Source organism: Rutilus rutilus, assembly GCF_951802725.1.
Source record: "Rutilus rutilus genome assembly, chromosome: 3".
Lineage (NCBI taxonomy): Eukaryota > Metazoa > Chordata > Actinopteri > Cypriniformes > Leuciscidae > Rutilus > Rutilus rutilus.
The window spans coordinates 26,475,136-26,490,593 of NC_140211.1; the positions used below are offsets into that span (position 1 = coordinate 26,475,136).

At 37.0% G+C, this 15,458-nt stretch overlaps 1 protein-coding gene across 1 annotated transcript in view; it reads right to left on the bottom strand.

The window, feature by feature from the left end:
• Window positions 1-76: 76 nt before the first annotated feature.
• Window positions 77-15,458, bottom strand: part of heatr3 (HEAT repeat containing 3) — a 42,595-nt gene continuing 27,213 nt past the window's right edge. The window contains exons 9-17 of the mRNA XM_084404141.1: window positions 12,469-12,779; window positions 11,498-11,588; window positions 11,165-11,319; window positions 9,999-10,081; window positions 9,777-9,913; window positions 4,381-4,469; window positions 4,133-4,276; window positions 1,389-1,565; window positions 77-975 (exon numbers count right to left, since the gene is read on the bottom strand). Of these exons, the coding sequence (XP_084260267.1) occupies window positions 862-975; window positions 1,389-1,565; window positions 4,133-4,276; window positions 4,381-4,469; window positions 9,777-9,913; window positions 9,999-10,081; window positions 11,165-11,319; window positions 11,498-11,588; window positions 12,469-12,779 (1,301 nt within the window). The 3' untranslated portion in view covers window positions 77-861. The remainder of the gene's footprint in view (window positions 976-1,388; window positions 1,566-4,132; window positions 4,277-4,380; window positions 4,470-9,776; window positions 9,914-9,998; window positions 10,082-11,164; window positions 11,320-11,497; window positions 11,589-12,468; window positions 12,780-15,458) is intronic.

Here is a 15,458-nt window from a genome sequence, read left to right on the forward strand (position 1 = left end):
ATAATTGGATTATTTTGTAATGCATTAACAGAAATTAGATTACTAGGAACAGAGTCCGCAAATAGAATATAAACAGTATTATTGCTGTGGAACAGGTCCGACCAGTGTTTATTTTTTACCACAAAAAAATACAATTGTCATAATTTCTGTCCCAATTCTTGAGAAGATATTTAACTTATACGCTGTTTTTTACATCCACCTGAACTGCTACATTTTAAATGTATGCAAAACGAATTAACTAAGCATAACCAAACATCTAAGACGATATTTATTTTCATGTAGACAGGTTTATGAGGGATCTAATACAACTCATAAACATCTGATAATCTACTGTTGCTGTGGGCCATAAAACAATACATACAAGGGTTTTGTTGTTCTCACATGATGACAGACTGGGTGAGAGGGGAAACTGAACAACATAGCAGTGTTTATAAAGTAACCCCAGGGCACTGATCCATTATCATTTACAGATGTTCTCGCTGTGGACAGGTCTTACCAGAAGCCAGAGAATAAACAAGGGGTTAAAGGGGCATCTGATTTAAGACAGGATGACATTGCTTCACGCAGTTTAGTATGAATACTGAGATTTGATGGTCAAGGGAGTGTACAGAAGTCAAAACCCCCCAGACATCACTGATTCATAATTATTCTTCTTAATTGTCAACACAACAAGAGACCATTATGATATGTGATTCTTTAATTAAAGCACTTATATGTTTGGTTTTACAAACATAATTTTGTATCTTAATTTCCTCACATAAACACTCTCACATAAAAAGAAAACCAGAGTACAGATAGAAAATGCTAAATAAAATTAGACGAGCCGTTCACAGAGAATTTGTACTCCTGATCTCTGAAACCTCATTTTCTCTGCATGTTCTCCAAGTAGCCGATGAATCTCTTAAGGTTGATCCTTATGTTGTCCAGAACACAAAGCTGATCAGGGCTGTATTTTCCTCTGCCTTCTTTTCGCAGCTGTGAGGGAACAAAAGGCCAAACTTTGAAAAGCCTGCCATCTAAAGGCCTAAGAACATACTAGAATACAGAGATCCAGCAATGGCTATGTTGCGAATGGTCAGACTGTGAATTGATAAAAGCAGCTGAAAAAAAGTACTTTACAGTTTTAAAGTGGAACTTTTAAGATCAGCCAACCAAGACAGAAAGGAGCACTGAAATTCAGCTGAAAGGATCTGTGGACAGTCTTATGACAGTGCTTATGCAACAGATCTCAATCTCAGAGAACAGACAAAAATGTTGCTCTTGAACCTTAAGCTCAAACCTGTATTTAGAGGTGTGAGATTTGTCTGAATTAATATCCCAGCTCAAGTGTGCGAACATGAATGCATTTGTATCTTTGTGATAATATTTCTTGTTGGCTTCAAACAAACCTTGGCCTTAAACCCTGGCTGAAGAGATTTGAGCGATGAAAGCAGGTTAATATTTTTTCCAGCAGTCTCTGCTTCATCGCCATCAGCAAACACATCGAAGAGGGCATCCAGCGCTTCCCCGCATACCACCAGGTTTGCGTCCTTAGTTGCAACATTCAGTAATGCATTTCCAATCAGCTAAAAAAAAAAAAAAAAAAAAAAGAGATAAGGTTAGCTGTATAACTGACCAAAGCTAATGCAGAATAAACTGCAAAAACTTAGCTCAGTGATTAAAGGTATAGTGGAGGATTTTCCCGAATTTTAGAAAAGAACCGCCCTCTCCACTTTTTGAAAAAATGCACATGCGCAACACTCTACCTGCTCCCGAGAGGGAACGCCTATTAAACATGTGCACGAGAGAGCATGCACGAGCCTAGTGCGTGACTTGTGCCAGGGCTAGCATCGCTAATCATCAGTGTTGTAATGTAACGGAGTACAAATACTTCGTTACTGTACTTAAGTAGAAATTTCACGTATCTGTACTTTACTTCGTTATTTAAATTTATGTCAACTTTCACTTTTACTCCACTACATTTCCTAGATAAAATGTATACTTTTACTCCGCTATATTTCCACTAAGCATCTTCGTTACTCGTTACTACAAAATAAAATCGGAAGAAATGTGTGCAACTACAATAAGGGAGGTTTGGCGAATCACTGCTCCTAGATTGCAGTACGCACGCTCCGCACGGCGCGCGCTCTATTTCAGCGTAATGCTTGTTTGTTGCCATGCCAAAGGAGGAGGAAGCACAACTGAAACCGCCATGGAAGCACGAGCACCTGGAGCACGTTTAACCAGAGCTGCCAACTCTCACGCATTCTCCGTGAGACACACGCAATTGACATTTTTCACACGCTCTCATGCCACACATGCATTTTCTCACGCACAGAAAAATCGCGAAGCAAAGAGGACACGGAGACCGACAGACTAGACAAAGCAAGTTACTTTATGACAACTTACCGAAATGTATATTCCTCATACATAATATCGATCAATAAGTGTTTTTCATCAGCGTGAAGAGGTCAATAACATAGCTGAAGGACAATTATGTCACATTTACCTCAGGAAAGCCATTTAATAAACATAGGCTAGCCTATAGCACAGTTGGCAAGAGAAAAAAAATAGCTATAGAGAGTATTTTGCTAAATATGTGTTCTATATTATATATTTATTATATTTTTACTTATATCATTAAAGGTTTTATTATAATAATAAAAAACGCATTATATTTAATTATTTTTAACCTTAAATAATATGTTGTTTACAGCATTAGGTGAGTTGTTTTTATTGTTTGTTTTTTTTTGAGAAAAATTAATGCCTATCTTGTGTAGCCTACCTAATATTTATACAAATGAGTCAATATTAAATCAAATCACAATTGAATTGAAATAATAAAAAAGCGTAGCTTACCAGAAATTGTACCATCTAAACATTGTAACATGTCACTAAACCTAATAAAATTCAGTTTAATTACATAAATGTTAGTGACAATCACAATACACTTATTGTGATGCAATTTTTTTTTTACAGCTAAAGGTACATGCAGTGGGAAATAAACGATAAAACAAATGTCCTACAGTACAGGTTACACAGTCCCTCCAGTTTTTCGCTTTTCCGTGATCGCTGAATTCAACGCATAACCAAAAAAAAAAAAAAAAAAAAATTTACTTTTACTTCAATTACTTAAGTACATTAAATATCAGAAAATTACTTTTGATACTTAAGTACAGTATATATCAGATACTTTAAGACTTTTACTTAAGTAATATTCTAAAAGGTAACTTTCACTTCTACCAAAGTCTTTTTCTAGTACGATACTTGTACTTTTACTCAAGTATTGCTTTCTAGTACTTTATACAACACTGCTAATCATAGCTTACATTAACTTTTACTAGCAGTGATTTTAAATGGATTTCTCCAAATAGCATGCCAAACTTTACCTGTCGAGTAGAAACTTCGCGACTGAGGCATCAGTGGGAAGCCCAACCTGTGCTTTTAGCGCACGCCAGTGTGTGAAATATTCTCCCAAAAACACTCTGGTCTTGTATCTTTCTTCAGAGGCTTTTCTCTTCTTGTCATACAATTCGTAGACACTTTTTCTCTTGTCCCCTCAGACATTTTGAAAAAAACCCGGTGAGAACGGCGAGCTTCAATGAATGGCTGAAACCGTAGCTCACCACACATATATACCTGAAAGTGCGCATGCGCAGAAAGCGAAAACTACCTAGGGACGAGCACGTACGACGGCCTTACGTAAACATATCACCAGAATGATTGACAACTAGGAGGACCAATAGTCTTGATGATCCACCCGAAAAAAGAAAATCCTCCACTATACCTTTAACTTACTAAAAGGCAGGCATACAGGCATATTTTATCATACAATTCATTTGTTAAATCAAAATATATTTATGTCCTAAGATACTGTAGAATGTGGTAAATGTAGCCATCTGTAATTTAGTCAAATGAGACTGCATTCCATGTTATTTACTCTATGATTAACTTATTTCTAATAATAAATAAAAACAGAATTAAACAAAACAAAATATATTTCAATTAAAATATAAAAAAATGAACATTTGATCATTATTTCTAACCTAAAATAAGGTAATAATTTCTGAATGTTATATTTATTGTGGGCATAATAAAGGCAATATAAACAAGACTAATGTTATTCTAATAATTCTACCACAATCAGTATTACCTGTAGAGTGTCTTCTGTGTTTTTCTCTTTGGCAAGAGAACTTCCTGTGATTCCGAGAATGGCCAGAGCGTTAACTCTCACACTGACCAGCTCACAGCTGGTGGCAGCCTCACAAAAACTCATTAGCTGGTGTGGAGTCATACACTGCAGGATACAGCACATAAAACACACAGAGTTACACACAAATACAGGGTAAAGCTTGAAATGATGTTTCACAAAAGCATAAAAATGATGAATGTGGTTTTGACCTGAGGGATGTTTTTGGTAGCCATGATCTGTAGAAGAGAGCGAAGAGCACTGGTCACAGCCTCCAGGAACTCCTCATCCTTTAACACCTCTAGAAATGAATAACAGAATTGAAGAAATCATGATTCAACAATCACAATAATTTTGGTCAACACTGAATTCACAATTATTTAATACCATTACTTAAAGGGGACATATCATGAAAATCTGACTAAGTTTAAGTGCTATAATCGGGTCCCCGGTGCATCTACCGGTGCACAGAAAATGTTAAAAGTGACAAACCAGTAACTTTGTTTTGGTAATGGAAAAATACGGCGATCAGATTTTGCTATAATATTGCCGCCCCTTAATCTGCATGTTTCCACCCACATCGCCGCCATTTGGTTTTCACAAGCGACAACAGTTCTAACGCAATGGCAAAGGTTTGAGCAAAGCATGCAAATCAATGTAACTCCACAACAACAACTACATAAATGTATCCACTAACCATTCAGAAACGTCCAGGTGCATCTAAAAGTTGCAACCTCTTCCTAAGTCTCTATATACGACTGCACTCCGCTACAGGTTATTTTCTGTCTGCCCTTTTCTGAACGGAGGCGGGAGCAGCAGCTCATTTGCATTTAAAGGGACACACACAAAAAGGCACTTTTTTTTTTTCTCACACACAAAAAAGGCCAAATTTGACAAGCTATAATAAATGATCTGGGGGTATTTTGAGCTGAAATTGACACATTCTGGGGACACCATTAGATTTATACTACATCTTGTGAAAAGGAGCATAATATGTCACCTTTAATGACTTTGATATCATGTATTTATTGAACTTTTTTTTTTTTAATTTGTATTTTTAATAGTGGATTTCCTTGAACTTTAAATTTGACTGAACTTAAATACAAAAACAGATGAAAAATAAAACAAAGAACAATATTAATATTAGTGCTGTCAAATTGATTAATCGCATCATATATGCATAATATAATGTGTATATACAGTGTCTCACAAAAGTGAGTACACCCCTCACATTTTAGTATATATTCTCAAGGGACAATACTATAGAAATGAAACTTGGAAATATTTTATTGTAGTCAATGTGCTGCTTTGTATAGCAGTATATATTTACTGTCCTCTGAAAATAACTCAACATACAGCCATTATTGTCAAAATAGCTGGCAACAAAAGTGAGTACACCCTAAGTGATAATAGCTGTACGTCATTTAACCATGCAAAGCCACATGTCCTATTCATCATGTTCATGTTTTTGTCTGCTTGACAGGACCATACAAATTGTTGTATCTTGTATTAGAGCAGTTAAAATTTGTGCTTTGAGTACAGTTCTCTCATACTGACCACTGGATGTTCAACATGGAACCTCATGGCAAATAATTCTAAGGATTTGAGAATTAGAATTGTTTCTCTCCACAAAAATGACCCTGAAGCTGAGTTACAGTACAGGCCAGGGTCATACAGAGGTTTTCCAAGACGGGTTCCACTTGGAACAGGCCTCGCAAGGGTCAATCAAAGAAGTTGAGTCCTCATGCTGTGCGTCAGGTGCAGAAGCTGGCTTCAAAAAACAGATGCATCAGTGCTGCCAGCATTGCTTTAGAGGTTGCAGAAGCGGAAGGTCAGCTTGTCAATGCTCAGACCATACACCACACACTGCAACAAGTCGGTTTACATGGCCGTCGTCCCAGAAGGAAGCCTCTTCTGAAGCTCACAAGAAAGCCCGCAAACAGTTTGCTGAAAGCAACCTGTCCAAGAGCATGAATTACTGGAACCATGTCCTGTGGTCTGATGAGACTAAGATAAACTGTTTGGCTCAGACGGTGTCCAGCATGTGTGTGCCTGGTGAGGAGTACCAAGAAAATTGTGTCTTGCCTACAGTCGAGCATGGTGGTGGTAGCATCATGGTCTGGGGCTGCATGAGTGCTGCTGGTACTGGGGAGCTGAGCGTAAACATGGATTCCAACATGTACTGTGACATTCTGAAGCAGAACATGATGCCCTCCCTTCAGAAACTGGGCCGAACGGCATGATAACGACCCCAAACACACCGCCAAGATGACAACTGCCTTGCTGAGGAAGCTGAAGGAGTGGCCAAGTATGTCTCCAGACATACATAGGTGCAGAAGCATTATATATATTATATAACCTGCGTGCGGTCCATATAAACTGCGAATGCTCTGCATAGCCAAGCCATTCATGGACTCGCTGATTAGTATTAACAATATAAATTACTATAAATTCCCTTGTTTGAGGTGTTGCATGATATAAAGCTTGACGGTAAAGCTTAAATGACATAAAGCTTACATGATATAATGTTAGTAATAATACGTATGTAATTCTCAGTAATTTATTTCCCAAACGACGTTAATTTTCTTTAAAGGGGTCATAGACTGAGAATTCAAATGTTCCTTGATTCTTTGACAGTTAAGAGTTTGTTATACTATAAAAATATCCTGTAACTTTCAAAACTCAAAACTTCCTTGTTATTCCAAAAACTGCTTTTATTGAAACCAAGGCCAGCAAACAACAGGATCTAAAAAGTGGAGACTTATGACGTCACAGGGCAGCTTTGGCCCCGCCCACTGAAGCGTTAGTGAATAGTGACATGAGAACGAGAAAAGATCGATACCATTATCTTCCAAACCATCCTAATGCTAGGATAGTGGGGGGGTTTTCCCAACAATGTGAATGTCTCAGCAGTGCATTATTTGTTATTCTAATGCCTGATCTGTGATCAGTGATTTCTGATGTAATTATTCAAGTTCAGACAGATTATCTCTCAAAATATCGAGATATCAGTACTGTTTATGCATCAGTAAATCAAGCCAGTGACTAAACAATCAACTTGACGTCGTTTCTCTTAGTAGGATGAAAATACTCTTATTTAAACTGTGATTAAATTATATAAAGAAAGTGATCAAAGGAGCTCCCTTTCCAATTGCCCAAGCTGTCAAACAGCGCAAGTTTATCTGGACACTTGCCAAACCTCGTTGAAATCAATCATCACAAAATCATGACGCTGTTACATCGTGTTAGCATTGTTATTTGGTGAAAGCCAGAGATGTAAAGTCCAGGTTCAGAAAGTAAAAGTCCTCCTCAGTAGCTATTGTTCCAATCACCTGGATTTGCTAATTAGCACCGTTTTTCAGCCAGGAGATAGAACTAATTAGTGAAATCAGCTGATTGAGTTCATGGGTGGAATAAATATATGGCAGGACTTTTACTTTCTGACCCCTGGACTTTACACCTCTGGTGAAAGCATTCGTGAGAGTGCCGAAATTGTGTTGCAATAAGATATTTTCATACGCGATCAACAGACTGTCTGTCATCTGCTCAATTCTCATCACTGCAACCTTTCATGTGATGGGAATAGATCATTATGATCAGTACTTGTCATGATTCCTTAATCTCGATAGCTTTAATAGTAAAAGTTTTAGAGAGAGTTCCACATGTAATACTAGCTATTTCATATGCAAACATGTCAGCCAATCACAGCAGTGGGCGTTTACACTGAAGTCTCACAGCAGACACGCCCCTTCAAACAGAGCGTTCAAATCAGAGGCTAAAATCAGGCTTGAAAAAAATGCCTTTTATTTATAAATTATAAAAAAAAATGTGATGTTAAAAATCATACTAACATTAAAGGGGCATCCCAGGACACATTATACAATTATAAAATAATCCAGTCTATGACCCCTTTAAAATCTGCCACTAAAGCCCCTTTGGCTTTCACACAGTGCGTTGATCCTGGGAAATTGCCGTAAAATTGCTTGAGTGCCTTCTGTGTGAACGCAAACACGTCCCGGGATTGATGCCGGGATGGGGACCTAGTTACATTGCCGGGATCAGTCCCGGAACGCGCCCTGTGTGAACAAAAACCAGGACCAATGCCGTAACACACACACACAGTGCAGGCCGGTATACCAGTTCATACCGAATACCGGTGTTTATTTTTGTCATGATATGAATTTTTTATATACCGCAATACCGGTGTATGCCGCTTAAACAACACTCGGAATGCGGCGCGACACTGTTTGAGAGGGTCCCTTTTCACTGTTGCACTGTGGTGATGCACAGCTGTGTGTGTTACTAAGCGTGACGGTGAAGACGGATAGGTTAAACTATAACAAACTGATAGCTGTCAAATTATATTACAGTTTCCCAGACATTGGTTCACAATATCAATACTGCCCGCCACAAATAGTTTTTCCATAAGGCTTTGACATTGTTGAATAAACATGAGCACTGCACGTTTCAGTCAAAACGCGGCGCGGGTGTTTTTATATTAAAGTATCTTTGTAGGGAACTGACTGTCTTTAAAAGAGTTTCGATGTTATGTTTTATTTTATCTTTCCTGATAAAGCAGCGTTTATGAGCGCTGTGCTGCTTTGCGTACAGCCGTTACTGGGGAAACCGCTATTTCTGTCGATCCTAAAGCGCCTCCTGCTGACACCTCTTTGTAAACAGCATCATTTTGTGGGGCCTTGCAAACCTGTATTAATACTAGTGTGGAATGTTTCTACAATATTCACGCATGACAGCAAAATAGGGCATTCTAAGTAAATCTAAAGCAGTATTTCCTCTCTTAATCAGTAGAAAATGTGGTTAACACCCAGTCATGCTTGAAAAATAAATAAAAAAATACCGTCATATACCGTGAATTTACCTCAATTATACCTCAATTTAGAAAAATACCGTGATATACATTTTTGGTCATACCGTAAAGCACTATATATATATATACACACACACACATATATATTATGTAAACAAAAACTTATGTTAGATTTTTGACAGTACTAATTAATATATATATATATATATATATATATATATATATATATATATATATATATATATATATATATATATATATATATACACATAAAGGGATAGTTCACCCAAAAAACCCTCATAATTTACTCACTCTCAAGTTGTTCCAAACCTGTATGAATTTCTTTCTTCTTCTAAACACAAAAGTAGATATTTTGAAGAATATGTGTAACCAAACAGTTGATGGACCCCATTAACTTCCAAAGTATGGAAAAAATAAACAACTGTTTGGTTACTGACATTCTTGGGTAAACAAACCCTTTATATAAATATAAAAATAAAAATGGTAATAAATAAGATCAATTATGTTGCTCTTTCACAGTGCACTACAAAATATTTATTGTAACTTATTTTTACTTATTAATTTAATATATTGATGTGACATGTGACAAAAGTTACAGTTCCGCTGTAAAGGAAAAAAGTGTGCTGGATTTATAATAAGACAAATTGGAAGAATCACTGCAAAAAGGAATGTGGCACAAGTAAGCATTATAACTTATTTTAGATTATCCAAAATTGCAATTGAAAATAAAATTTGATTTATCTCCCAGCAAATAATCACCTGCTGAGCTGAAGACCAATGTGGAGAGGTGCAGAGCCACTGCCTGTAGCCCTGAAGCACCACCAAGAGACTCTGTATCCATAGAGGAAAGGATATTATGGAGACACGTCAGTGCACGACACTGCACCCGGTGCATCCTAGAAGAAACAAAGCTCGAGAGAATAAGATTAGGGTTCTCATAGCTTTGCATGATACTAAAACCATCAAGCATTTGTTTTTTACTTTTTCAAGAGGCATTTCCAGGAAGGATGTTTGCTACAAAGCTCAAGGACCGCAGCACTGGGGAACTCTGCCTTCTTTAAGACCTGAAAACAATCAGACAGTGAAGTGAATACAGTACACACAGCTATGACACAGGAACAGTATGTTATACAATTAATACCCGAGTAAGTATTTAGTATATTATACAAATAGTATACAAATACAAACATTGCCTTTGACTGTTCTTTGAGTATTTCTTAAATGTTTTACGAATTTCCCCCAAAGTCCAATTTTAACATTAAGTAACGTGAACACCAAGTATGGTGAGAATTGCTACAGTCACTGTAAGTTCTTGAACAAGAACATCAAAACATGCAAACTCAGAACGAGGGTTAAAACTTTTATTTTGAAATATCAATGACTATTTCGCATTTAGAAACATACTGATGTATTCTCCTGTGTTGGGGACTTGGCGTAAATTTATAAATGATTTACGTTACAAATCTGATGAAATGGCGCACATCGAGTTCCCAGATGAATGTTATAAGCAACCCAAACTCACAGCATATGCAGAGATGGATTTTGAGACACGCTCCACGCAGGTAAATGTTAACAGTTCATGTGGAGCAGCATTTACTGTAAATGGAGCCACTCTCAGACGCACGTAACCTACATGCATGTAAATAAAGCGCATATATATTAAACCTGCAGGGCATATACTGTATTAACTTAATTTAATCGCTGCCTTTGAGAATTAACAATAGCACAATGCTATAGTATTGTTTTTAAATGGTTTTAATACATTGTGCAGCCTTAGAAAATAGTCTAATAACGTGTTTCACGGATTCTTGTCTGTGGACAGCTCTAATTATAAATGTCTTTCCTGTCAATTTTGATACATTTAATCTGTCCTTGCTCATTAAAAGTGAGGTTTTCTTTAAAAAAAAAAATAATAATCTCATGAAAATCTTTCATAAGGACTAAACGATATCCTCATTTCACTATTAAGCCAAAATATGCCCATTGTGCTCCCAATTTAGCTTGTTTTACAAATATCCCAAAGCAGCCTGGAGTACAGCATGTGAGGTTTGTTTTCCCTACTGGTCCAGAAGAGTCTGTAACACCAGAGTTACACAAAAAGATCATGTCATTGTATGTTTTGCAGACTATGTAATAATATGTGTTACCTGTTGAGGTATGCTGTGGTTGAGCAGGATTGTGTGAAGTTCAGCAGACAGACAGAGAGGAGAGAACATACTGGAATTTGTGTCTGGCATCCCATCAGCACACACCTCACTCTCATCACTGCTGGACATCTCCTCCCACTCATCATCTGAGGGCTCTACAAACACACACACACACACACACACACACACACACACACACAGAGAGAGTCAATATCCCATCACATTATCCTCTGCCTCGTCTTCTATGATACAAACACAGAAATCGTTCCTCTAATCCAGAATATTCATGTCTTCCCCCAAGCACCTGCTCGCCTACAAACAACACAAACTCACCATCGGAGCAGCACATGTTGACGATGATTTCCAGGGACGTCTGCTGTGCTGACATCAGTGCTTTGGCCTCTCGCAACTCCAGTCTGTCTCTCTTAAAACCACAACATACACACACAACAAAACCACAAAAGTAATTATTGGGGTCGTCTGTACACATATAATGATGGTTAAACTGATTACTAATAATTGACTTGATGAAGCTGAAATAGAAAATGAAAGAATTAAGGCCATTCATGGCAACATGGAAAGGACAGATACAGTAAACATGCTTTGGTTCCAGATGAAAACTAGGCCACAAATGAGGATCCGGATCAAATCTCACCATGAACATTCAGAGGACAATGCCAAAAGGAGTTCAGAGAGGTTACTGTAGCCCTGCACACTCATATGTAAATGAGGACAGTCACTCTGTGTTTAGAGAGAGCGAGAACCATCTTGCTCTGAGGGACAGATATGCCATCACTTGCGTTGACATGGCTTGAAGGGGAAAGAGAGAGTGCAGAAGGTATTCCTGCCCTCACAATGGCCTTATTTGAGTCATGTGACACATTCAGCCAGTCAATAAGACATAGTCCTCATGTTGAGGAATATAGTGAAGATAGAATAGAATAGAATAGAATAAGACATTTATATAGCGCTTTCATATGTACTACTGTACACCCAAAGCGCTTTACAATCATATCAGGGGATCTTTCCTCAACCACCACCAGTGTGTAGCATCCACTTGGATGATGCGACGGCAGCCACAGTACAACGGCGCCAGTGCGCTCACCACACACCAGCTATAGGTGGAGAGAGGAGAGAGAGTGATAGAGCCAATTCAATGGAAGGGGATTATTAGGAGGCCTTAAAGATGTTCTTTAAGAGTGTGCCTGTGACCTCCATATGCACTCTAACCTATCACAATAAAAGGCTCATTTTTGTAGTAATTTTTTTTTTTAAACAACAAGACAGAGCAGCTTCAAACTTACAGGCAACAGATCTGAAATGTCACTTTTTGTTTTTGACATTTGTCCCTTGGGCTTTCTTCCATTCATCTTCTCATCTCTCACATCCTCCTCCATCTCTTCGGCTTTGTGCCCTGCAGGCCGTTCGTCTGTATGATCTGACTCTGTGGCAGATGTTGTCTCTTTAGACAGACGGGCATATTCAGCATGCCACAGCTCTGGGATGAGCACTCCAGCGTCCAAAATGAGACAGTGTGAGAGAGTGGTGGCCAGCGCTGTCAGGGTCTGAGACTGCTGAGCAGAAGACAGACTGCTTTTTAGATTCCATAAAGAGCCTGAAGAACAGATGAAAGACAAACAACTATTAACCATTTAAAACTAGCTTTATAAAAATTAGCTTTATTTCAACTATACATTAAGTCTCCACAACCCATTCAGAAAGCAGTATTTCAGTCTTAAATTTCCTCACCAATTATTAGCACTATCAACTCTTTGGAAGACAAGGATCAATTAGTTAACATTAGTTAATGCATTAGGTATAATGAACTAATAATGAATGTGATTCTTTACAGCACTTATTAATCTAGATAAGGGGTGTAACAATATATCGTGTCACAATATATCGTAATACAAAAATGCAACACAATGTATCGTGGATAGTGACAATATGTATTGTGTATATTTCACCAAAAATAAAAATGACTTGAAATGTGTCAGTACTACATTAAACTACTATATATAACTTTGAATATAATGTATAATAATGCAATGGGGGAATATTTGCGGGTCCTGATAATGACAAATGTCTTGTGTTACCAGTAAAAAGTGGCCTACATTATTTTAAATATGTCTAGTCAGTGACAGAGAGCAAGCATTATTCGTCTAAAATAATTCTGTATTTTCTGCTTCAGAATCATCAATATTTTTTTTTCTGGTGTTACCTTTGTCCTATTGCATTTGGTTAGCAGCACCAAGTACAAGACTATTCATTTACACCCCCAATGTAATAACAAATTTTGCATTTTAATCAACAGTACATTTTTTGGTAACCTTTTACCATGTCTTGGAGTAGGCTATTGCAATAATAAAATATGATGCTGTTTGTATTTAAATAGGCACATTTTTAAGAGTCTATGATTGAATCATTATTGCAGTGATTAGGTTTCTAGCATGTTATATGTTTGGCAACAGTTGTTCTAACCCTAACTGATCTGATTTCATTTCATTTCTTAAACAAGCATGTAGGAAGGGTTAGACATCATGGCTATCCATCATGGGAATGCACATCATGGCCATATTCCAGGATGACAAAGCCAAGATTCATTAGACTCAAATTGTGAAAGAATGGTTGAGAGGGAGCTTGAAGAATCATTTTCACACATGAATTGGCACCAAGGTCCAGACCTTGAATTCATTGAAAGTCTGACTCTTGCATTGTCAATACAAGATCTTGACCAAAAATTCACCCACATCATTGCTCAGTAAGGCAGTAATTGTGACATTTTTACTTGTAAATTAAGATAAAACTATTTTAATAAATCACTGGTAATAATAATAACAATAATATGGTATTATAACATTTATTCTTGGCTAATTATTCATCATACAAGTTCTTAATGTTCCAGCTATTTGACTTCTGTTACAGTGAAATATTACATTGACGGCACTGCATGAAGTGTGCTTATATTTTACTAACCAGTATTTTAGATTAGACTGAGGTGTGCATTATACCATAAAATAAATAAAATGACAGAAAAGGTGGATTTTTAGGTGGATCTGAATGGGAACAGTGAGTTTCTATCAAACAGATTTACTTACTTTGTCTATATTGTGACCAAATTAGTTTGACCAAATTATTTAAAAATAAAACGTTTGAAACTACATTTAATAAATCACTGATGTATTTCAACAGATGGCGTATGCAAATGTCTCGATGCGTCCAAATGTATCTTATTAAGCTATGAATATTGTGACGTATTCAAGGTTGTATATCATTTTCAATCCAAGTGTTGCAATTGGTTTTGTAGGGTTTAGAATGTTTGAGCAGTGTGTTAGGATTGTCAACAATCTGGCATTATCTAAACATGAACTGTTGGAACTGTTGAGCAACGTGTCCCTGCCAACTCTATAGAAACTAATGTGAGTGGAGCAGGGGATACACAGCCTCGTTTTTATTGTAAGGTGAACTCAAGGCATTCGGTTCCTTTAAAGGAACAAAGTATAAATAATTTGTTACAGATGGTTTTTGCAATTGGTTTGGATAACACGCTGTGGCACATGCAGTATTATTATATAGCCTACAATATAATATGAAGTGTTTCTTCCCTTAAAGTTTAATTTCACTACCTAAACGAGAGAGATCAGGCATGCGTCAGCAAGGAAGATAAAAAAAACTTGCTGAAAGAGATCCAGTGCGTCCACAAGAGAAAGCAAAGAAAAACTTCTGTTCTTAATATGTTGTTGCATTGTACTCTCTCTTTTCATTTCGCACTGTTTTAATTGTACACAGCAATATTGCAATTTCTTTGGCAATTCAAATCTAAACCGTCTCAAGAATAAGAATAAGATTCTGTATTCCTCATTTTAAATAAAATAGCACAGGCAACAAACACTAAACTCCATGCAAACCTGTAATAGATAAATACTGTCCCAAAATGTATGTAAACCTTGAAATGTGCAATATGATTTTTTTAATTACTGAATTTAAAGGGTTAGTTCACCCAAAAATGAAAATTTTGTCAGTAATTACTCACCCTCATGTTGTTCCAACCCTGTAAGACCTTCGTTCATCTTCGAAACACAAATTAAGATATTTTTGATTAAATCTGAGCGCTGTCTCACTCCTCCATAGGCTTCTAAGGGAATGAAACTTGCTGGCCCAGAAAAGTTATTAAAGAGATCGTTAATATAGTCCAAGTGACTACAGTGGCTCAATCTTAAGTTTATCAAGTGACGAGAATACTTTTTGTGCGCAAAAAAAAACACTTTATTCCACTATTCATTTCCTTCTCTCT